General features: G+C 45.0%; 1 protein-coding gene across 1 annotated transcript in view; it reads right to left on the bottom strand.

The window, feature by feature from the left end:
- The window catches only part of LAMB1 (laminin subunit beta 1), a 73,637-nt gene extending 51,109 nt beyond the window's left edge, over positions 1-22,528 (bottom strand). Inside the window, exons 1-8 of the mRNA XM_033862883.2 lie at positions 22,375-22,528; positions 22,124-22,246; positions 20,884-21,059; positions 18,007-18,142; positions 14,818-14,891; positions 7,125-7,313; positions 6,971-7,034; positions 2,695-2,897 (exon numbers count right to left, since the gene is read on the bottom strand). Coding sequence (XP_033718774.1) covers positions 2,695-2,897; positions 6,971-7,034; positions 7,125-7,313; positions 14,818-14,891; positions 18,007-18,142; positions 20,884-21,059; positions 22,124-22,160 — 879 coding nt within the window. The 5' untranslated portion in view covers positions 22,161-22,246; positions 22,375-22,528. The remainder of the gene's footprint in view (positions 1-2,694; positions 2,898-6,970; positions 7,035-7,124; positions 7,314-14,817; positions 14,892-18,006; positions 18,143-20,883; positions 21,060-22,123; positions 22,247-22,374) is intronic.
- Positions 22,529-25,532: the final 3,004 nt, after the last annotated feature.

Here is a 25,532-nt window from a genome sequence, read left to right as displayed (position 1 = left end):
AGAAGAAGTAAAATTGTCACTGTTTGCACATGACATGATACTATACACAGAGAATCCTAAAGATGCTACCAGAAAACTACTAGAGCTAATCAATGAATTTGGTAAAGTTGCAGGTTAAAAAATTAATGCACAGAAATCTCTTGCATTCCTATATACTAATGATGAAAAATCTGAAACAGAAATTAAGGAAACACTGCCATTTACCACTGCAACAAAAAGAATAAAATACCTAGGAATAAACCTACCTAGGGAGACAAAAGACCTATATGCAGAAAACTGTAAGACACTGATGAAAGAAATTAAAGACAATACCAACAGATAGAGAGATACACCATGTTCTTGGATTGGAAGAATCAATATTGTGAAAATGACTATTACCCAAGGCAATCTACAGATTCAATGCAATCCCTATCAAATTACCAATGGCATTTTTTAAGGAACTAGAACAAAAAATCTTAAAATTTGTATGGAGACACAAAAGACACTGAATAGCCAAAGCAGTCTTGAGGGAAAAAAAGGGAGCTGTAGGAATCAGGCTCTCTGACTTCAGACTATACTACAAAGCTACAGTAATCAAGACAATATGGTACTGGCACAAAAACAGAAATACAGATCAATGGAACAGGATAGAGAGCCCAGAAATAAACCCACGTACCTATGGTCAATTAATCTATGACAAAGGAGGCAAGGATATACGATGGAGAAAAGACAGCCTCTTCAATAGTGGTGCTGGGAAAACTGGACAGCTACATGTAAAAGAATGAAATTAGAATACTCCCTAACATCATACACAAAAATAAAGCTCAAAATGGATTACAGACCTAAATGTAACACTGGACACTCTAAAACTCTTAGAGGAAAACAGGACTAACACTCTTTGACATAAATCACACCAAGATCTTTTTTGATCCACCTCTTAGAGTAATCGAAATAAAAACAAATAAACAAATGGGACCTAATGAAACTTAAAAGCTTTTGCAAAGCAAAGGAAACTACAAACAAGACGAAAAGACAACCCTCAGAATGGGAGAAAACATTTGCAAGTGAATCAACGGACAAAGGATTAATCTCCAAAATATATAAACAGCTCATGCAGCTCAATATTAAAAAACAAGCCAATCAAGCAATGGGCAGAAGACCTAAATAGACAGTTCTCCAAAGCATACAAATGGCCAAGAAGCACATGAAAAGCTGCTCAACATCACTAATTATTAGAGAAATGCAAATCAAAACTACAATGAGGTATCACCTCACACCAGTTAGAATGGGCATCATCAGAAAATCTACAAACAACAAATGATGGAGAGGGTGTGGAGGAAAGGGAACCCTCTTGCACTGTTTGTGGGAATGTAAATGGATACAGCCACTAGGGAGAACAGTATGGAGGTTCCTTAAAAAACTAAAAATAGAATTACCATATGACCCAGCAATCCCATGACTGGGCATATACCCAGAGAAAACCATAATTCAAAAAGACACATGCACCCCAATGTTCATTGCAGCACTATTTACAATAGCCAGTCATGGAAGCAACCTAAATGCCCATCGACAGACGAATGGATAAAGAAGATGTGGTACATACATACAACGGAATATTACTCAGCCATAAAAAGGAACGAAACTGAGTCATTTGTAGAGACATGGATGGATCTAGAGACTGTCATACAGAGCGAAGTAAATCAGAAAGAGAAAAACAAATATCGTATATTAACGCATATATGTGGAACCTAGAAAAATGGTACAGACGAACCGGTTTGCAGGGCAGAAAGAGACACAGATGTAGAGAACAAATGTATGGACACCAAGGGGAGAAAGTGGCAGGGGGGTGAGCTGGTGGTGGGATGAATTGGGAGATTGAGATTGACATGTATACACTAATATGTATAAAATGGATAACTAATAAGAACCTGCTGTATAAAAAAATAAACACAATAAAATTCAAAAAAAATAAATAAAAATATTTATTTAATTAAAAAAAAAGGAAGCGAGGCCCACAGTCCAGTGGAGGCCCTGGTGCAGTCAGGAGAGCAAGATTTCAACTCACATCTGCCATGTACTTACATAAGGCCCTTTGGCAAATTACTTAAACTCTGGTCTCTTCTAACAAGAATCAACAATTCACTTAGAAACTGGTAAAATATCCTAACATTACCCATTTGGCAAGTTACCCAAGTCCCCTAGTTTTAAAATTACATAATTTGAAAATACAGCATAAAAGTAGGAAAAGAATAAAACTAGAAGATCAAGAAACAAAGTCCATTTGACTCCTAAAGGGTGTCCGTGGTTCCAGGTTCAAATTTCCAGGTTCTCTGGGCTGAGGTCAATTTATGCCTTCTGGCATGCAGGCTAGAATGCTTGTGGTTTTTAATATTCCCTCAAGTAAAGGAAGATGTGACTGTCACGTAGAAAACTTTTTAATCCTTACTGACTAAAATATCTACTGTGGCAGCAGCCCACAGGGACAATTTCCAAAAATTCAGTGTCTATGAAATGAGTATTCTTTATATTCTCGTAGTCCAAGAAAATCAGCAAACAGAAAAGGAAAAAAAAAAAACAAACAACCACTGGAATGGTACAAAGGACTAAATAGCGGTCTGGAAAAATAAGACCCCAAATAAAAAGGTAATACTAGCTTTCATCTGCTTTTTAGAATCACCCGTACGAAGGAGGAAGCTGCCTGGAACGTGTACTTACCATTCCTTCTCCTTCTGTGTGGAATCCATCCACCGGGGCACACTCGCTGGCGTGGCCATAGCAGAAGCAGTTTCCTCGAATCACCATATCGTAAACCGCGTAATAGTACTTTTCTCTGATTTCCATTCTGGAATCCAAAAGGTTATCTCCCAAAGTATGTAGTTTCACAAACTTGATCCTCAAGTTGGTGATTTTTAAGAGATCTACGAAGGTCACCAAGAATATGAAAAGTGTGATCAAAGAAGCAAGGCTTCCTTTGCAATTAGACAACTTGTTTTTTTCCTCTTTATAGAAAGGCATGACAAATAAAAATGGCTTAAGCTTACCCCCGCTGCATGATCTAGATGCACGTAATAATAAAGGTTAACATAATGTGACAGTCTCTCGAAGAAAGGTTATTCCCTTCTCATCAGTTTAACAAGAACATCTGTTTTGTGATGGATTTGTTGGCAGATTGATGTCTCAGGAAGAAGTGTGGAGGCGGAGAAATTTAAAAATGCGGTTGCATGATTGCCGGAAGCCACTGAACACACAGTAATCTAAACTATTGCAATACCATCTGGTTCCCACAGCAATTAGTCTCAAAATCAGAAAATTCCATTCAGGTGGGAAAGAGCTTATCAAAGCACTCCAATTCTCATTATCATTGTAAGACAATTAGAGACATGTGTTTATCTTTGGAGAGGAAAATGCTATCTGAAATTTCCCACCATTTAGGTGAAATCCAAGTTACTAAAATCGATTTAACATGATAGAATAACCACAATCCAGGGCCTGACTTTTCAACCAAGTTTGGAAGCACAGTTACAATCTACAACTTTCTGGGTCTTAGTTTTACAGTTTACCAATATAATTACCAATATAATACAGTGGCGTGAAGATAAAGGAGCTTAGTATTGGGATGCTGAGGCAAATTATTCTTTCCTAAATAGAAGTTACTTCTAGACCAATGTCTCTTATTTGATCTTTTCTTCCTTTTTCTGGGTCTATAGGCCTATGCTTATTACAGAAGCGGAGCTGTCAATTACATTCTCTAATAACTTGATAAACCAAGAGTCATTCAATCTTCTCTATCAGTGTTTTCATTAATCACTAAGTGGGCTCTTGCTGAAGTGGACCCCAAAAGATTCATTAGTCCACCTGTCCTCCCCTTTTAGCTCTGTAGCCTAAAATGGCTCCTAAGCTTTACTTTCATTTCTGCTGATAGATTCTTAAAATTTACAACACGGGACAACGGGGCATTGGCCCAATGCATCAGATACTTGCAAAGCCCAGATACAATTTTAAATACTTATAATATATGCATAGCTTACAATGAAGACTACAGAAATAGCTGTGGGTTGAAAGAGAAAGCCCATGAGTCCATGCATTCAACTTAGGCTCTTTGTAAAATCAAAAACCGAACAGAGAAACTGTGGTACTACTTCACCGAACGGAACTTCTGAATGCCAACATTTCCTCCTGCACAATACGAGCACAAGCGCCTATTGACAAGAGGCCAAACAACAAACGTGAAGAGCAGCTGGAGTATTTAGAAGCCCTTGAGTGATCTCTGTGGAAGCCCTCAGCAGAGCAAATAAGCTCCCTCGCTCTCTCCTGCCATATTTAACAACAGCTAAGCCTCGTATTTACTGCTGTTATAAGAGGCACAATCACTTCCGAAGTGAGTTTCGGAGGCCTCAACAATAGGGACAACTAAAGAGATATTGTTCCCTTGATTACAAAGTAAATCCAAAGCACGATCTGTTACAGTGGATGCTTCTTTAATATAGGAATAGGTTTTCTGATGCCATTTAACAGCCGAAGACAACAGAATTATAGTGGCAGCACATTCTCCAAGTCCCACAAATTTCCCCCTAAAGGAACAGACCGTGAGTCCTTTTACGGACCCAGGAGGTGCTGGTCATGGAGCCTGTGTGGACATTTCTCGCAACTGGATTTTGAGAGCGGGGAGGGCAGGCCTCCCAGAGCTCACTCAGAAATGGCACAGGGCTGCATGTACCATTAAATATTTGTTTGATAGAACACTAAGTGAAGGAAGTCAGACAGAGAAAGGCAAATGTCATGATATCGCTTATATGTGGGATCTAATTTTAAAAAATGATACAGATGAACTTATTTACAAAACAGAAAGACTTACAGATAACCAAAACAAACTTATGCTCATCAAAGGGGAAACATGGTGGCGGGTGGGGGAGGGATAAATCAGGAGCTTGGGATGAACACACACACATTACTATAGGCAAGACAGATAACCAGCAAGGACCTACTGGATAGCACGGGGAACTCTACTCAATATTCTGGGATAACCTATATGAGAAAACAGTCTGAAAAATAACAAATATATGTACATGTGCAACTGAATCACTTGCTGTACACCTAAAAGTAACACAACACTGTAAATCAACTATACTCCAAAAAAATTAAATAAATAAAAACTTTAAAATAAATATTTGTTTGACAATAGAATGTACATTCTATGCATTTAATAAATTACAGACCAGACACGGTCTGGGCCATATGTAAAATTAAGTGGGGAAACAGCACTTTTCTGGCAATATTCCCTGGACTCCTTCCATTCTACTCTCCCCTGCTGTGAGCCAGGAAGCGCCACGGGGCTTTGGGTCAAAGGAGGGCCATGCTCCACTGAGAAAAACCAGCAAGACCTCACCCCACCTCTGCTCAACTGACTGCACCTCAGTAGCTGGAGAGGGGGCCTTATCCTCACTCTGAGGTGCAGGACCGGGTCTACAGAAGGCCTGAGTGACAGCTGATGGCAGGGACGACACCAACAGTGGCAGCAGCTTCACGGGCCCAACGTTTTCTATGCGTTGGGCACCTTGGTGAGTCATCTATATACATTACTCATTTTCCGTCCACAACAACCAGAGGTCAATATGACTCTCCATTTACAGATGAAAAAGTAGAAGCTAAAAAAAAGTGTAAGTAAATGACTTGCCCAAGGTCACAGAGCTCTAATATGCTGGAGCTGGGACTTAAACCCAGCTGTGGCAGCCTCCAAAGCCCATTCTGCCTACCAAGATCAAAATGTATTTCTGTCAAGACGTGAGCCTGGTTGCTGGATGCTGGAAAGCACGCTGCTCTAAGAATCGTAACACATGCGTTCAGGATCTCTCATTAAATAGCCACGTCACTTTATACGTGTGAGTCCAACTCTGAGCCTCAGTTGACTCATCTGTGAACTGCAACTGCAACCCTCATCTTAATGAGCACATTGAATATGGCTGAGACCTCCAATTTTCCCCCAGGATTCTTTCTTCTCTTCTTCTTTTGACAATAAGAGCTCTAGCCAAGAGTTTGAGAGCGCACACAGCCACTAGCTAGAGCATCTCACATCTCCTGCAGTGTAGCCAGGGGACTAATTTTGGCCAATGGGGTGTGAACGGATGTGATGTTCGGCTTCAGGTCGCTTGCCCTTTACTTGTCCCCTCCCACAGGTTGGGACAAGGACAGGGTGGGGTTGATGCAGGTCTAACCATGTGGATACAGACTACAAGACAGAGGGAACCTGGGAACCTGGGTGACCTAATGGCTACAGTTGCCAGATTTGGCAATAATAATACAAGGTGCTCAGTAAATTTGAATTTCAGATAAACAATCATTGCAGTAGCAATATGTCCCAAATATCACATGGTTATACTAACCACAAATATTGCATGAAATAGGCTCGTACCAGTCACAAATATCACATGGGATATAGTTATCCTAAAAAAATGACTTGTTATTTATCTGAAAGTTCATACTGAACCGGGTACCATCCTGTATTTTAACTGGTAAGCCTGCTTGCGGCAAGCGAATGGTACTTTATCTGTAAATCTCCCTCGGTGATTTCGTAAGAGAGAAGTCAACTTTTTTGAGACACTGCATTTTTGGGGACACCTTGTTACAATGGCCTAATCTGTACCTGTATATACATAATTATATATATGTATGCATTATATGATATATATCATATACGCGATATATATATATACACACACACGTCATATATACATGATACTGAGCAATAAATAAGGTATTATGACCAGCATAATGGTTTGGGGTCTTATGACACAAACCTGTTACTCTTATCAAAACGTGTTCCCCTTCAGTGAGGACTGATAACTGCCAATTTCAAGAGCATTGCAAAGAAAGAAGGAAATGGAGAGGGTGGAATTAGCACTTCATATTTAGATTCAGGGTAGCAGTGCTCTGGGTAAGCATTCTCCCATGATTGCTGTTCTTCATTAAAGCTTTTATTTGAAAACAAGCTTACTCTGTATCCTTGGACTGTAAGGATCTTCTATTCTGAAAGCAGGATCTAAAGCACGAAAAATCACCTAAAAATAGATATAAGAGTAATTGGTATTTTTGCAATGATCAAAAACCAGATTTGTAAGTAGAATGGAAAACAAAAAGAACAAACAAACCTCTCCTTCCGTTGAGGGTTCAATGTCAGAATATCGGGAATCACAAATTATATCATCGACTTTTTTCATGGGGCCGGTGGAAATGCCGGGAAACGAGCTCTCACAATCATAGGCAAAGTATCTGTATACACCCCAGGTTTTTCCAAAGTCGGACGATCGTTCTATCAGCATAGCGGCTGGTCGGAATGTCTAAAGGCAGGGTGGAAGAGGCTCATTGGACGCTTTTATTGGTAATCTGTATTTTAAAATCTCAGAGGAAAATGTCATTCAATTGTGTGCCACAAACCCTGACTGCATGTGGTTGGTATTTCAGACTGTGGCTGGATTTCAAATATTTCCAGCTGTTCCATGGAGCCTCTTTTCACAGCAAAGTGTCTCGCCTCTAAATTTTGCGCTTCCTCCCACCCTACCGGAGACTAGCAAGCTGCTCCTCTTTATTTACTTATTTATTTATAAGCTGCTCCTCTTTATAAGCTGATTATAAACAGGCCTTAATAGCATACAAGTTTTGGTGCATTTAGCCACCATTCCCATGACATGACTGCTATAGCTTGAGTGTTCCTTCTTTCATTCATTTGTTTAATCATTCAGTAGATGTGTAATGACAGCTACTCGGTACCAGACAAGGGGTCTACATGCTGTAACTAATGCTGTCCAGTGAGGTACAGGAAGGGGCAGAAATTATTTACAAAACAATTCGTCAAACACTATAATAGAGTCACATGTGGTGTGCTTTGGGAAAACAAGAGGAAGGAATTACTAACTCAAGAAGCTAGAGAATCCTGCAATTCCAGCTACACACCCCAAAGAACTGAAAACAGGGACTCAGATGGAGACTTGCACATGAACAGTCAGAGCAGCATCACTCACAATCGCCAACAAGCGGAAACCACTCAAGTGTCCATCAGTGGATAAACAGACACACAAAAGGTGATATACACATGCAATGGACTATTATTCGGCAATAAAAAAGAATGAAATTCTGATACTTCCTACAACATGGATGAACCTCAGAAACATTACTCTAAGTGCAATAAGCCAGACACAGAAGAATAACGTGTGATTCCACTTATATGAAACATATGGAATAGGCAAGTACATAGAGACAGAAAGTAGGTTAGATGTTAAGAGAGGCTGGGAAGGGGCTTCCCTGGCACAGTGGTTGAGTCCGCCTGCCGATGCAGGGGACACAGGTTCGTGCCCCGGTCCGGGAAGATCCCACATGCCGCGGAGCGGCTGGGCCCGTGAGCCATGGCCGCTGAGCCTGCGCGTCCGGAGCCTGTGCTCCACAACGGGAGAGGCCACAGCAGTGAGAGGCCAGCGTACCGCAAAAAAAAAAAAAAAAAAAAAAAAGAGGGGCTGGGAAGAGGGAGTGATGAGGAGCTATTGCTTAATGGGTACAGGGTGTCTACCTGGGGTGATGAAAAAGTGCTGCAGACAGTGGTGTTGGTCACACAACATTGTGAATATACCTACGGCCATCAGAACTGCACATTTAAAAATCGTTAAAAAAGCAAATTCTGTGCTACATATATTTTAGCATGCGCGCACACGCACGCATACACACACACACACACACACACACAACTAGGGAATGCTTCAGAGAGAAGATGGCATCAAACTTATCTTAAAACGGTAACTGGGTGTTTTCCAGACAGTGGGTAGAGATGGTTACAGGTGGCAGGAGGGGTTGGTTGGGAAGGAATTTGTTGCCATGCTAAGGGGTTTACTTTATCTTTATGCAATGAAGGGGAATACTGAAACATTTAAGTGAACAGAATGAAATGCTTAGATTGCACTTCAGAAAAACAACTCCGGCAGTTACTGGACATGGACAAAACAAGAGACAAGGGAACCAAGTGAACAGAAAAAAGATGAAGGTCTTAACTCAAGCATTACAGTGTGGACTGCGATAAAGGGATGGGATTGACTGCTCTGAAAATTTACTGGAAGTAAAATATGCTGAATTGCACTTGGTGATCAGTTTGATTCCAGTGGAAAGGGAGGGAGAAAAAGAAACAGGAACCCCTGAGCTTAAGTAGGTGGGCGTGTGTGCTACTACTAACAAAGATACAGAAGAGAAGCAAAGGCATGTAGTTTGGGTCTAGTTACGTGCAAGGTCTCAAAATAGAGACGCCCACTGGACAACTGGAAACAGTGGTCTTGGACTCAGCTATGAGAATGGAACTTGAAACATGGATTTGGGAGGCACTGTATACATAATTTGAAACCTCCAAATATTTAATTTCCTCTCAAAAAGAAAAGGACAAGATAAAAGAGAGCCAAGTCAGTGCTCCAACATCAACAAAGCGCTAACAGAAGACAAGAGAGGGGTGCTGGGAACTTTAATCACATTATTTCATTTAACCTTTCATTACGGGCTGAACTGTGTCCTTCCCAAATTCTGATGTTCAAGACCTAATCCCTAGTACCTCAGACTATAACTGTATTTGGAGATAGGGTCTTTAAAAGGGTAATTAAAGTAAAGTGAGGCCACTGGAGTGGACCCTAATCACATATGACTGGTGTCCTTCTGAGAAGAAGACATCAGGACACAGACAGGTCCAGACAGAAGACCAGGTGAAGACACAAGGAGAAGACAGTCATCTAAAAGTCAAGGAGAGAAAGAGACCACAGAAGAAACCAACTCTGCCGACACCTTGATCTCAAACTTTGTCCCTTGAGAACCCTAGAAAATACATTTCTGTTGTTCAAGCCACCCAGTCTGTGCTACTGTGTTATGGCAGCCCTGGCAAACTAATATACCTTAACAACACATCTGTCCTACAGATAAGGAAATCGAGGCTCAGGGACATTAGTTAACTCGCCAGGTATTGGCAGAGAGATTTCAGTCCAGATTGGATGAAGACCTTTCAAATCCAGGCTGAATGAAGACCTTTTCTGCCTCACTGGCTAATGGTGTAATAGAAGCCTGAAAAATGGATGTCAGAGAGGAAGGAGGAAAAAGACAAGAATTCTGGAAACTGAGGCAGGATGGAGCTTTAGGAGGGTGTGGTGAACAGGGGCAATGGGGAAAAAGAGATGAAGCAGAATGAGCACTAAAAATAGGCAAAAGCTTCAACAGTGATGAACAGGGTAAGTGCCTTTCGGGAAGTGGCAGTCAGATGACGATGGAGGAAGATCAAGAAAGTTAAGGCAACTCAGCAAACGGAAGCTCAACAGAGACACTCACTTCTGAATTCAAACCAGTGCTTGACTCACAAATACAGAGAACAAACTAGTGGTTACCAGTGGGGGGCGGGGGAGGGGCGATGGAGGGGTGGGGAAGTGGGAGGCACAAGCTACTTCGTAGAAGACAGGTTCCAGGATGTTTTGTGTTGTACAACACAGGGAGTACGGCCAATATTTTCTAATAACTGTAAATGGAAAGTAACCTTTAAAAATACATAAAAATAGGGCTTCCCTGGTGGCGCAGTGGTTGGGAGTCCGCCTGCCGATGCAGGGGACACGGGTTCGTGCCCCGGTCCGGGAAGATCCCACATGCCGTGGAGTGGCTGGGCCCGTGAGCCATGGCCGCTGAGCCTGCGCGTCCAGAGCCTGTGCTCCGCAACAGGAGAGGCCACAACAGTGAGAGGCCCACGTACCTCAAAAATAAATAAATAAATAAATAAAAATTAAAAAAATTTTTAAAGAGAGTAAATGTTGGGGGCCAAGACGACCAATACAAGAACTTCAACAGGACCATAAAAAAAAATAAAACAAATGCTTGACAGAAATCTGGGTGACAACTAAGGGTGAAAACTAGTACCTGCCCAGCTCTCCTTGCACCATCCTTCATAATCCTGATGGCATTTCTCACGGATAAAAGGAGACAAGGGTAAGGAAATGGAAAGCCACATTTCGACAGATTCCTTGACTTATACATTTACTAGTTGCTCAGGTTTTTTTTTTGAACCTATTCAGAAATATGAGAAAATGATACTTTATTAAACCCAAGAGAGTATTAGACTAAAAATTTTAAACAAAGGGGGGAAAACCCAATAACTGAACCAAGGCAAACTCCCCAGGGGATCTGCCTCATGGGTGGCAACACTTTGGAGAGAGACTACCTTGATGTCTCTGTGGCACAAGACAGCAGAGAGGAAAAGCCTTATAGCCAGTCCTGGTTATGCTTCCTTCTCTCTCCCTTCTGGAACCTTCTGAGTCCCAAAAGGCCATTGACAAATTATCCAATTTTCTGTGAAGTTAGGAAACTGCTGGAAACTGGGACAACACATTTTACCTACAGAAGGGAAGCCTTTCCATGTTCATTGCTGAGTCACTGACCTTCTCAGGCCTCACACTGCTGCATAGCTGCCTCTGAATTTATACTAAACAAAAGGGCTGTGAGTTTGGAAACCTTTGGCTATGAACAAAAACAGACTGTGGATATGCTAACTGGGTTTTGCTACCCTAAGAAAATCGAATCCACTTAGTAAACAGCCATGTCCACGCAAACACGAGTTAGAACAAACACACTCTCAATGATCCAGCAATCCCACTCCTGGGCATACACCCAGACAAAACTGTAATTCAAAGATACACGCACCCCTGTGTTCATAACAGCACTATTCACAAAAGCCAAGACGTGGAAGCAACCTCAACGTCCATCAACAAATGAATGGATAAAGAAGATGTGGTATATATACACAATGGAATACTACTCAGCCATAAAAATGAATGAAATAATGCCATTTGCAACAGCACAAATGGACCTAGAGATTATCACACTAAGTCAGAAACAAAAAGACAAATACCATATACTATCACCTATTATGTGGAATCTAAAATATGACTCAAATGAACTTATATCTATGAAACAGACTCACAGACGTAGAGAACAGACTTGTGACTGCCAAGGGGGAGGGGGTTGGGATGGACTGCGAGTTTGGGATTAGTAGATGCAAACTATTATATACAGAACGGATAAACAACAAGGTCCTACTGTATAGCACAGGGAAGTATATTCAATATCCTGTGATAAACCATAATGGAAAAGAATACATATATACATTTCGTTTTCATAATGGAATCACTTTGCTATACAGCAGAACTTAACAGAACATTGTAAACCAACTATACTTCAATAAAATAAATTTTAAAAAAAAGGAATAATCACACTCTTCATCCTCGACCCCTACCTGTCCTCACCACTCAATGGTATCACCACCCTCCTAGTTCCCCAGCTTGGACATCTCAGTAATTTTTGATTCATCCCTGCCTTCTGCTGTCTGCTTCTACTCCTTCTCCAATTCATGGCTGAGTCTTTGATTCTAAAGGGTCCGACTGACTCCCTTAGAAAACAAGGGCTCTCCTCTCGGCAATGACTCTCCAAGGCAACAGTAGCAGAGGGTAGCAGAGAGGGTAGCAAGGGGCGACGTGGGACTGGGAAAAGCTCTCCAAGTCACACTGTCAGGACTCCGGGTTGCAGCAGGAGGCTTCCTCCTACTTGACAGCCACAGGCAGCCTTTGCGTTAACACCACCCCTGCCTAAGTCAGTTCCAGCTCCCCCTTACCGCTGACCTTGAGAGCCCCCTGCCTCTGTGCCCTCTCATCTCCATGCCCCAGGCCCTCCTCTGTATTTCCTCTTGGCTCCCTTCCTGAAAGGCAGGTCTCATTTCCTGTCGATGGCTCCCCATTTTCTATAAAGTTCACACCCCTCAGCAAGGAAGCAAAGTCCTTCTGGCTGTAACCTTACTTCCCGCTCCTCCCTTCACTAGCCCAAGTTCAAGGTACATCTACATAGTACGTGTTGAACAAACTCTGCCCGAACTGTCCCACCACTAGAGCTTTGCTCTCACACTGCCAAGAAGGGTTTTTCTTCTACCTGCTCTCCCTAAAGTCATGCTCACTCTTCCTGGCCCAGGTCAAGTGCAATCTCAGTCCCCTCTTCGTAAAGCTTTCTCCTTTATCCCAGGCAAAAATGAATCTCACCCTCCTCCCTGCCCACGTACTTTATCCGAACTTCTGCTATAGCAGTGAGCACATCCTACCTTGTATTGTAAGTTATTTGCAAGTACGTATTTCTCCCCTAGAAGACTGGAGCTTCCGGACAGCGCAGAGCAGGAACATGCTATCTTTAAAATCTAAGGCAGTTTCTTACAAACAGAAGATGACTGAATTCATTTATCCACTTATTTAGGCCGTATTTGTAAAGCAATTACTACATGCCAAGCATCAGCATATATAAAAGCATTCAGGCTCCCACTATATGCCAGGGTGGTAAGAGCGTCCCTATAATGCAGGCGTTATTTTTCTTCCCATTTTACCAAAGAGGAAGGAGAAGCTCTGGCCACACACGCCAGTAAGGGACAGAATGGGGAGTCACACCCAAATCTGTGCAATCCTGTAGATGTTGCTTTTCACACGTGAACTAGGGGCCCAAAGGATGAGTTGTGCCAACTTGTACCCATTCTTTAGGTCTCAGTTTAATCACCACCTCCTCTGTCTGACTTTCAGCACTTCTGCACAGAATTTCATCTTTGGCCCATTGTACTCACTTGAATGAGTATTCAACTACAGGATATGTGCCCACCCGACTTTTGGATATAAACGAACTACCCATAAAAGGTAGTTTTACCTTTTAAAAGGAGAAAACGAACAAAGTAAAAGACAGGACCATAAACATTCATAAAGACGATTTTGAGTATTTTTAGGTGTCCCATAACGTGGAGGCAACATCCGAAGCTGAGTCTCACTTCTAACTGCCAGGTTGAGCACGTGGCCAATGAAGGGACAAGGCGTGGTTTAGGAAAAGTCCTCCCTAATCCCTCGCGGGACCAGGTGCCACCGTGTAAACCTTCCCCCCGCCCACCCCAGCCAGCAACAGCAGGTTCCCGTGGAGGAGCAAGGGGATGAAGAGCTCAGGCCTGGGGACCAGCAGCCCAGCAACCTTCCTAGTCACGCTGTGACTTCCACGCCCACCCCTGGCCCTTGGCCGCCCAGGCTTAGGCAGAGGACACAAGCAAGACTTTCATGGCTACCCGCCCACACTGTAAACCTACCCCTGGCACCTTTTCCAAACCTGAGAAGGTGTAGATAAGGCCCCCAACTGAAAACGATTCAAAAGTGATTTTAATCTGAGAAGCAATAAGTAAATTATAGGTTTTGTGTGCACCAACATGTACTTTAAGCCATGTGAAGCCTGTCATTTCCAGGCAGCTGCTTAAGAAGAAACAAAGGGACTTTGTACACAGACATTCCCTAGTCCTGGAGTCATTTTACATCTCTCAAAGAAAAAAGATGGGAAAAATCCACGTTGAAGAAGGCAAGCACATTTCTTAAGGAACTCAAAAACCGTTCCCACATATTTTGAAAAACCTTGAAAACTAAAGATAATACACTTCCTTTTCAGTTACCAAAGTCAGCATTAAAACATCAACCCAAGGGAGCAGGGACTGATTCTCCAGATGTCTTACTATGATTTGGGAGCAGGTCAAAGCTGCCTGTCTCCATGGGGAAATAAACAGATATCTAATTAAAAGTTTACAGTCGAATCATCTTAGAACAGTGACTCTCTCTACTTACGGCCATGAAGAGAGAGTATCTGTTAGGCATAGTTCTTCATGCCCATGTTGAAAAGCTGTTCAATTATCCCAATTTATAGCAATAATAATGTTTAGGTTCCCACTGAGGCCAAGCCGCAACAGCCATCCATTTTGAAAGGGGAATTTGTGAGAAAGTTAGACCTTACCTTGAAGGTCATGATGAGATGAGTGAAATGGAATTCTGCTTCCAAATCCAGTTGGATGGTTACATTTTCCACACCTATAGGAGATTTTTTTGAAAAGACAAAAGGAAACAGCAAGGTAAACGGGAAATCTGTGAACAACTGAGACAATTCTCTTCAAGTATCCTTAGGCTCCGCATAGGAGTTCTCTCTGCGGTCCATCTTAAGCTGAAGGTAAGATAAATAATGATAAAACCCTGGCTTGATTCAGGCGATGGAGCACATCTCAGAATGATTCTTCAGTTGTTCATCAATCATTCTGGAGTTCAACGTATTGAATGTATTCCCTGGAACAAGACATCTGGCAGAATGTCAGAATGACAGCCTTTAGTTGCTGTCAAGAAAGACATCTTTTGCTTAGGAAAAAAATGAAAAGTCTTCCCAACCCACTTAGCCAAGGGACTTTCTCAAAGGCGAAACAAGAGGGGGCACTTCCTGTGCACAGTAGGGGTTCAGCTTTGCTGTCTGAAGCCCAGGAACACAATCCTCTTCCAGTCGACACAAACATATTCCTTTTGTTCTGTGCAGCAGCAAAGAAAACAAATAAGAGTCCACCATGTTTTGTGAGTTACACTCCAATTTAGAAAAACCTATCCCTGAGGGAGAAGGCTTTGGGTGCATTTCCACAACCCAGAAACAATGCCAAAGAGACAAAGAATGGGTCAAATAAATAAACTGGCCCAGAACAAATACTAACATCTTCCCTTTCAGGGGAAAGCCTGAACAAACAAATGAGCCTCTGCACTATGCCCTGGGGGTCAATCCACTGGAATTCCAGGGAGGGAAAGCACCTCCTCCCCAATCTCTTGGGCCCTCAAGCCTGCCTGTTTAGCGAAGGAGACCTTTCCACATTTCCTGTGCTCGAGAGAGCTTTTGGGGGTCCATCTTCTGAAGCAAAAGAAGTCTTAAATGCAGGAAGACAGGAATGTGTCGGGATGAATGATGTCACAGGCTGGTGTATTTTCAGGAAATCAGTAGGACTTTTGAAATAAACTCTCCCACTGGACAACTGCCAAGTCAATTGGGGATGGGGGTGGGGGGGAAGTGGTCACTGGAACGGATATGAGTTAGTTGGAATGTTAAAGAAAAACATAGCCGTGCTAACTAACCTTATCTAACTTATTAGAAAGAAACTGTACTACAAACCTACTCTCCACAACAAGGTTAGCTAAGCAACTATCTGTCTCTCCTTTCCCAGGCTTTTAAAAACCTGCACTATTTGTTTAAAATGAAGAGATAACGAAATAGCGTAAAGTACAAGAAAGACTAGGACCAGTTCTGTAACATAAGAACATATCCGGCAATGTGGGCTTGAAAAGCGCATTCCATTTTAGATTCCTAACCTGATAAAGCACTGCAGGTTTTTTTCTGTTTTTGTTTTTTTTTAAATATGGGAAGAAAAATCTACGGAGAAAAGAAATGAGATCATTCTTCTATGGTGTACTTGATTTCTGTCGGACCTAGTAGTAAAGCATCAGGAGGGGTAAGTTAAAAGTAGGTGCACATTCCAAGACTGTTTCTGGGCCTGAGCACTGATAATTTAACACGTCACATCACGTAAAGCTCATCTTGGACAAAACATAAATAGATAAAATCACATTCCTAAACAAAGTCTTCACTTGTGACCTATCAGACAGCAGAGAGATGAGAGGGGACAGTAACATTCAGTCTGACTTTCTAAAACTAAGTTCCATCCATCTAATCTCATCTGATCTCTTGTGACAGAGTGACAGCGCCCTCAAACCCCTCTATTTGAAAATCCCTTCTTTCTGGCATTTGGCCTCTTTTGTCCCACAAACTCAAAGTTGTAGAGACTGATTAAGTCCTGATGTAACCAAGAAAAACCCTCCTCTAGAACAATAGCACGTGATGAACTATTTTACTGTCTATCAACTTGATACTGATGTTGAGGCATCCTTCTTCTAATTGTCTTTCGGTCTCACTGGAAAAAGGTGGACAGTCAGAGACATCCCACATTTGTCATAAGCTCTATGTGGTTCAGAAGTCCCAGGCTTTCTCTGCCCAGGCTTAGAATCACTTCTTTGAGAGTCCTTTCTCATAAATGTTTTGTAAAAAAGATCTAGTGGTCGGGACTTCCCTGGTGGCGCAGTGGTTAAGAATCCGCCTGCAAATGCACGGGACATGGGTTCGATCCCTGACCTGGGAAGATCCCACATGCCGTGAAGCAACTAAGCCCGTATGCCACAACTACTGAGCCTGCGCTCTAGAGCCCTCGAGCCACAACTACTGAGCCCTCGAGCCACAACTACTGAGCCCACATGCCGCAAGTACTGAGGCCCGCACGCCTAGAGCCCGTGCTCCACAAAAAGAGAAGCCACCGCAATGAGAAGCCTGCACACCGCAATGAAGAGTAACCCCTGCTCGTTGCAACTAGAGAAAGGTCACGCGCACCGACATAGACCCAACGCAGCCAAAAATAAATTAATCAAAAACAAAAGCTCTAATGGTAACACTGTTAATGACAAACACATTAACTCTACCTTTAATCCTCAAATTTCAGAATTCAAGTTTGAAACAAATGCAAAACTAATTTGGGCTTAGTTGTACCGCAACAGTATCATATTTGATGAATTTATTAAACCAAGACCCAAGAGGCAAAGAAAGGAAAAACGGTGGGATTCACACACTCACTGGAAAAGCTGACTTGGGGTCATTATCCACGTTGAGTCTGAAAAACTACATCTAATGTATACTCAGAGTACTATGATTAAATGTTCTCTAGATGGAAAGAAGATGGTGGGCGTTGATTCTGCCCTTTCCTTTGGGGTTGATGAAAATGAAAGATGCTGTTTTGTGGAGGAATAAGGGCCTGAGATGATACAGGGCCTTCCCACGCCCTCCCCAGACTGCCCCCGGCCCATGCCCACGCTCCCCAAGGCCCCCTCAGTATGAAGACTATGAAATACTCCTTTGGTCTCGCATGAAAGACCTCTTTCTTATAGGAAGTGCATACTTCAGGAAGAAAGATCGGATTTTATCAAGAGAAGTTAGTGCTTCAGGCAGTAAATCTGTCAAAGGCCATAATTCCAGGATAGAGAAACCAATCGTAATTACAAACACCCAGTAGCCCGTAAACCCCTTCCAGGTGACCCATCACACTCTTTGGAACTTATCCCCATACCAACCACATACCATTTTCGGATTGCCACCAGATCTTAAGACGGTTTGGAGCAAATGTCGTGACCACATTTTCAATGAGATGACTGTCAGGGTTCAGGGTTTCATGATAAGGATCTTGTGAATTGCATATGAAGCATTTTTTGTCCTCCTGAAAGCAAAGTCAGTTCTATGAGTCTAGGAAGCAATCGCGCGTGCACACACACCAAAATCAAGCGCACGATACAAAAACCCAACCTACTTGCTTCAAGAAAAATGCATGTGCCAAAATTACTTAAATGACCTGTCATACGTCTTTCACTTTTTAACTTAACTGAGTATGAAATACTCCTGAAATTTTCCTCTTCTCTTGCAACTTCAAGGTCAAAAGTAGAAGGCGGCATTGTTTCCACAAGCTATTAATTTAATCAAAATGAAAGTTCTAGGCTTAAGTCTTAATCTCAGTGAATAACTGGAGAAGTTTACTCTTGAAGCAAACTGCTGAGGAGCTTTTTAGAGAATTTTTGCTGACATAAAGGAAACTGAAAATAAAAAGAGAACAGTTCACTTGGCCTGATTTTCAAAAACCTATATAAAGCAGAAACCAGTTATTAGGCAGACGTATTTAAGCAGCTTTGGGAACTACAGATAAAGATTTCTTAGCATCTCCTCTGCCCCAGCAGTGAATTCGCAGTGGCAGCGAGCAGGCTAGCCTACAAACTGCTCAGAATATCCAGGAAGAGGACACCAGACTCTCATGTTGGGAGCACTGAAAACTGGGACCAATTCAAAGAACGCCAAATTGGACCCGAACTAAAAATATACTTTAGGTTTTAGAGTAGCTTTGAACTTCTCTCTTCTCACTTTCCTTTTCCTTAAAATGAGGGTCACAGCCAAAAGAGCCCTCATTGCACTGCATCACTGTGAATTATAAACAGCATCACTTAAAGTTTCCTTTTCCACATAAGGCTCTGCTCTCTAAGATTTTCTGAAATGCATATTACTCTTAGGTCTGAAAGTGACACTGAGATGGAAATCTATAGAGACCCACACACATCTTACAAACAACATTTAAGCAAGGGTGGTAATCTTATAAGGACAGTATCAACTGACTGTACTTTTTATGTTTGTATCTATTTAGCTAGCTATTACTTATCACCCTCCTCCCAAAAGGATTTAGAGACTGGCAAGATGTACCAACTACAAGTCAGGAATACAATGGGACCCTGGACAAAATACTTACGCTTCCTGCCTCAATTTTTCACCTGTTCAACGTCTGAGAGAAGTACACACCCAGTGCCTTTCTTTAGGCTCTAATATCTGTGAAGAGTCCTCCACAATTTCATGGCTAATCACATAAACCAGAGAGTCTGGCTCTACTTGCTTTTAAGGCAAATAATCCAATTCTCATTCTGGTCAAAGCTGGTTTCAGGATCTGCTGATTCATTTACAGGATGCCCTGGCCTCGGAGGTAAATGTTAACATAATATTTTGGGTAAAATTTACATGCTAATATTAGAAAAGGTAACATCAACTGCCTTCAGTAACTTGTAGCCAAGGAAACTAATACTGGAGAACAATTACCAGAACTTAAAAAAAGTTTAATTACAGCCTCCCTTCTAATCAGGAGGAAGCAGTCTAGACATCTCCGTATAAACCTGGAAGCAAGTAAGTGGAATCCACTTTACCACATTCCTTTGGTTTAATTTATCAGGTCTCCAGAATGGGCTCTCCTCCTGCTTTGTAAACGTGACTCCATTTGAAGGCATCTGCCTGCAAACCACACGGTATTCTGTCCCACTCCTGAAGGGCAGATCTGCAGGTGGGTGCAGTGACCAAGTTTCGAGCAAGTGGCTTGGCACTTGCCCTGCGCAGGAGATTAAGCCCTTATGCTGGCTTTAGAGGCCAGAAATACCTGCCTCCCTTTTCAAAATCAAGGAAAGGTATTTTGATTCTCGGTGGTTTATGCTTTGAGCCTTCTTTTAAAATTACATTTTACTAAAAACGTGACCTTTGGGGCTTCCCTGGGGGCGCAGTGGTTGAGAGTCCGCCTGCCGATGCAGGGTACACGGGTTCGCGCCCCGGTCCGGGAAGATCCCACATGCCGCAGAGCGGCTGGGGCCGTGAGCCATGGCCGCTGAGCCTGCGCTCCGCAATGGGAGAGGCCACGACAGTGAGAGGCCGGTGTACCGCCAAAAAAACAAAACAACAACAAAAAACGTGACCTTTGAAAGCTAGGATCTGGGTCTACTTTTAGAAACAGATAACACTCGGAAATTTCATTTTGGTCCTCCTCTATCGGGTACCATGGCAACCAGGGCATTCTGAAAAAGCAAGCATCTGATTCTGCTATCTAATAGAAGTAGATGGGAACAGCACCAAATGAGGAGACAAAAACATTGGAGTGTTTTTCTCCATGACGGGAGTGACCTTGCAAGGTGTCTGTCAGTGCTGGAATACTCTTTATCCAAGTGAAAGATTTGGGAAAAGGCCAAGATCACCACTCAGTATATAAAAAAGAAGAGGTTAAACCACCTTTTATATACATTTCCAGAGAGAAAAGGATTAAAAAACAAACCAAACCAACCAACAAAAAAAAAGACACGGGTCTTTTAGACGCCCGGGTCTTTTAGAGGTCAGGGCTTGGGGGCAGGGCCACCAGATCTGTCTGCAGCCCTGCCTTTCCACACTGACTGTGGCCGCGGCAGGAAATGTTTGGCGGATGCAACTGTGCAAACTGTGAGCCACCACAGTGCAAAAGGGTGAGAGCTACCAGCCTAATCCCGGGACTCCCTGGCTGCGGCGCTTCCTATCTGGATCGCTGGCAGGATGCGGAGTCCCCTGGGCCTTCCCCTTCGGTCTGGACTGGAGGAGGCTCGCGCGCGCAAAGCCTGGAGCCACCTCTCCCCTCACCTGGAGGTGGCTGACGATACAGTAAGGCTCGGGTTTGTACAGCCCACAGGTCGAGGTCACCGAGAGCTTCTGGGCTCGGCCGATGAGAAGGTCACCGGTGGCCGGGTAGCAGCTGCCCTCCGCGCAGCCGTAGCTGAACTCGGGTTCTTGAGCACTCACTTGGGCTCCGCACAGGGCTGTGGAAGGGTCAGGCGACAGGGTAGGGCACAAGCAGGGAGCGGGCCCCAGCAAAGGGAATAAGCAGGGGCGGGGAGAGAGTAGATTCAGAAGAAAAGCAGGATACACAGAAAAGAGACACAATGGGGAGATGATCGAGGCCGGGAAGGCAGGACGCGGAGAGGAGGATTCAGACAGAAACAGAGACGTCAAGTTTGTCCAGCAGCCAAGAGCATCACTCCCAGGAAACCCACCTACACTCGCGCCCACCCTAATGTGCCCGGGAAGCAGCTCCGGGCACTTCGACACGCCTGGATCTGGGCGCAGGGAGGCAGGTGGCCAAACGCCGCACACCCGTACTCGCGCACGTGTGTGTCTGTGAACCCGCGCGCACGCGGCAGCCTGTATATCCTCGGCGTGACAGCGCGTGTGTGTGCGCGGAAATCTGTGAGCGTGCGGGCGCGTGAGTGTGTGTGCATGCACGCTCGGAGGACGCGGGCGCTTCGCCCGGCGACGGGGGATGGTGGGGCTCGCGGGGGACGCCACTCTCCCGAGCGAGGGGCCGGTGGACAGTCCCTGCGGCTTTGGATTGGCTTCAACAATTCGTCATTCCGGGGACGCTCCCGGTCCAGCTGTTTCTGGCGCCATCCGGGGGCAAACATTGATGCTTAATTAAAGCCACATGGCCCCAATCTGTTCCCAGGACGAAGCCTGCGCTCAGCTCGGGGCACTTTCCCGGAAAATGGGCTCCTGGCGAGCCCTCCACCCCATGAAGCCTGACCCCAGCGACGGAAAGACCCACCGAGAAAGGGCCGAAGATGCCAAGCCCAGAGAGGCAGCCGCGGGAGCACCCGGGGCTCTGGCACAGCCCCCCGCGATGCGGTCGCCTGCGATCCCCGCACACCGTCCCTGGCTACCACCCAGGGCGCTGGCGTTTAATCCCAGCGCAGAATTTCCACCGGGCCCCTCTCCCGATTCCCCCTCCCGATCCCCCAGGCTCCCCCGAAGCTGGGACCAACAGCTTGGTTTATTCTTTCCCCACGTCCAAGCCCACGCCCTTCCCCCACCGTTTCCTCGGAATTACCTAAGAAACTGAACGCGAACATCTGGAGCCGCCCCATGGCCAGTCCCTGCAGCCGAGGGGACACAGCAGAGGAGGGGAGAACACGGCCGCCGAGCCGCCGGCTCTTTTCCGCCGTCTTCCTTTCTGGAGAGGGGGAGAAAAAAAAAGGCAAATATTCAGGGAGAAGAGAGGGGCCCTCGCATTTCCTGCCGCTCCCACGGAAGCGGGGGGATGGGGAGGGAAAAATCGCGCCGCCACTTTGTTCTCCTCACCCGGCGGGGCGAGCGCTCTCCCGGCTCCTGGCAGCCCCGGAGCCCAAAGAAGGGAATTAGAAAGTTTCGCCCTGGGAGGAACCGAGGGTGGCGCCTCTGCTCATGCGCACACGGGGAGCCGGGGCGGAGGGGGCGGGCGGCCCCGACTTGGCGGGGAGGGGGTGAGGGCCAGGTCCAACCCTCCCCCGGCGCCTCTTTTGTTTTAAGGCCGCATCTGTGGACGCGGCGGGGCTGTGGCTCTTAACGTTCCCTGCGCAGAGCTGCGGGGCGGCCTCAGGGTGCGCGTCCCCAGCGGTGCGCAGGGCAGGGGCAAGGAGGTGCTCGGATCGCAGGCGAGGAGGCGGGTCGGGACCTACGGGCGCACTGGCTCGTGCATTTACATTTGTAAGGAGTGAGTCATGAAGAGGTGCCCAAGGCTATAAACTCTGGCACCCAGCGCTCCGGGAGGGCTGGTTAAACCCTTTAGAAAGAGGGTCGACCTGGCAGGTTTGCTCCTGAGAAAGCAGGGAAGCCCCCATGTATTGCTGAGCCCGGGCTGGGCGCCACCTCTGATGTCTTCATTCGAACGAAGGAAAGTGCTCTTCGCTCCGCTGCCTTTGCGGACCTGCCTGGAGTCCCTGCTACCCAGGTGGCCACAGCATTGAATTACCCATCTAATTCTGTTTTTTGTTTTTCAATCTACTTTTTACCTAAATCCAGACGTATGGCTCGAATTCAGGTAACTTCTCGAACGCCGCTCTTGGTAGTGACGCTTTTTTCCCATCTTACCGTGAAAGGGTCGACTCAGCCACGAAGCTGGAAGTCTCTCATGAGACACACTTGTCCACAACCTCCACAAAGCACAACCTCGCAAATTCTAGACAGGAATTCCATGGTGTACAAATGGTGAGACGTGCGAGCAAGCCTCTAACGTCGGGTCTCCAGCAGCATTGCGTGTGACCTGTCTGGTTAAATAAGGGGTAAATACACGCTCACCCTTCTAGGGGTTGGAGAGGGAAGAGAGGCTGGTGGTGTGACTCTGCCACCCCTTCTGTGAATTAACCCAATTCTGCTGCCTTAGCAATGGCTGGAATCAGAGCTTGAGCTTTCTTTAGTCCTCTGGGCAGAAGTGCTCCCTGGAATGAGGGGAGTAGAGTTAGTTGTTAGTCCAGTCAGGAGATTTGGTTTCCCAATTAATCACCCCAGGGAGAAGCGGTTAAGTTGCCAGTTGGTCAGCTTTTAACTTAGTTGCAATGAAATAGGGGCCCAGGGAAGTTTAATCATTAGACCATAGAGTAAGCTGCTTTGTGAGTTTATCTACATCCTTTCCACGGAGGGAGGCCTTAGGTCTCGTCTCGGTGATACATTAATTATTCACCGAATCAAGACTTGCCCTGCTGCAGCCTCTGGAGATTTCTGCCTCTACCCAATGCTCAGGATCCTTGGTGCTATCTGGGCAGCCCTGAACACCGAGAGAGCGGGTGCCCTTGCGACGGTCTTAATATTGTGATGGAGGGTCTTCAGAACTTAAAAAAGATTCACAAGCAAATGTCTTCTCCCTTTGTGGAACTTCTGATACCCTGGGCCGAAGCTGATTACAGTTTTTCATCCATACAAATTGCAGGCAGCGTTCGGTTCTGCCTCTTTGGGGGAAACCGGCCTCTGCTCTCACAGCAGCTGAACCCTCCCTGCTACTCGGCAGTTCTGTCTGTCGCAGGTCAGTGTCCTTTCCCAGAGGGCAAGCACCTTCAACACTCTCTGAAAGTCCCCTGTGTGCCTTAACACTTCACCTACAGTGGTAAACTTACCATTACTGAAAGAATTAGATTTGTTGGTTTTTGCATGCATCTATTCTGACCACTCCATCTATGAATGTGTCCGTCTCCATTCCCACCTTTATCTTTTGTACTTCTGCCCTGGAAAGTGTGCCCTCATCTCATCTCCTGAGAGCAATGCTCTCACACGCACAAACCTGCTCGATGCCCCCGTGTTAAGAGGAAAAAAAAAAAAATCAAAAAGCTTTATTCTCCACACCCCTCTACTCCTTTCCTCCCTTTGACTTCACAGCCCAGGTTCTTAAAAGGATAGTCTGCACTCACTTTTGTTTCCTCCTGGTTTCTCCTCCATCCCATTGGAATGTGGCTTCCATCTCCACCACTGGTCTCTGTAATGACCACCAACCCTCTAATTGCCAAACGCAATGGACAGTGTCCCTATTTGATAATTCTGTGGCATGTGTTCCTCACGATTCTTCCCTTCTTAAGACTTTTCCTTGGCTTCCAGGACACAGTTCCCTCTAAAAATTTCCCAAAGGACTGACTCCGCCCCCCACCCCCATTTTCTCTCTCCCTGTCTGATCCCTTACACATTAATGCTCCCGAAGGTTCCGTTTCCAGCTTCTTTCTCCTCTACACCCTTTCATCCACATCCCAGGGCTCTACCACCTTGGCCTTGGTACGCCCCACATGGATGACTCTAGCATGTACCTGGCTTGCGATTTACATCGAATTTCTAACAGCCTATTGACCATCACTACTTTGATGACCCATAGGCACATGGGCTGCAAAACTGAACTCATCACTCCACCCATCTCTTCTGCTTCCAGTTGCAGTTGCTAGTACCATGATCCCCCCACCCTTAGCTGAACGCAGAAACCTGGGAACAGGACAGACCATACGATTCACAGGACCCAGTACAAAAGGAAAATGAGCACGTGGGGCCCCTCATTCAAAAATTATCAGTGATTTCAGGATGGTGCCAGTAGGGACTCTTCTGAGTGGGAGGCCCTGTGAGGCTGCACGGATCACATACCCTGGAAGCCAGCTCAGCCTGGGAATCACACTGGACATTTCTGTCTCCTTCACCTCCTCCCTTCATCAGGTCCCGTCACTTCTACACTAGTGGCAACTAGCCATCCTGCCCCCATCACTCCAACCTCATCACGCTGCCTTAGTTCAGTCTCTGCTCACATCTGGTCTGAAAGCCAGCAGGAGCCTCCTGGCTCGTGTTCCTACTGCTAAACTCTTCCCTTGTCCAGCCTCACCCTCTACAACATTGCCGGAAGGATTTTCCAGAGGCACAACTTTGATCACATCACTCCTTCGTTCAAAAGCTTTCAATGGTTTCCCCCTGCCTACGTTAGCCTCCTGAAGTTCCCTAGACATACTCCTCATATTATA

The sequence above is a fragment of the Tursiops truncatus genome, chromosome 9 (genome assembly GCF_011762595.2).
Source record: "Tursiops truncatus isolate mTurTru1 chromosome 9, mTurTru1.mat.Y, whole genome shotgun sequence".
Taxonomy (NCBI): Eukaryota; Metazoa; Chordata; class Mammalia; order Artiodactyla; family Delphinidae; genus Tursiops; species Tursiops truncatus.
Note: the sequence above shows the minus strand (reverse complement) of the source record. Positions and strands in the feature narration are given on the sequence as shown.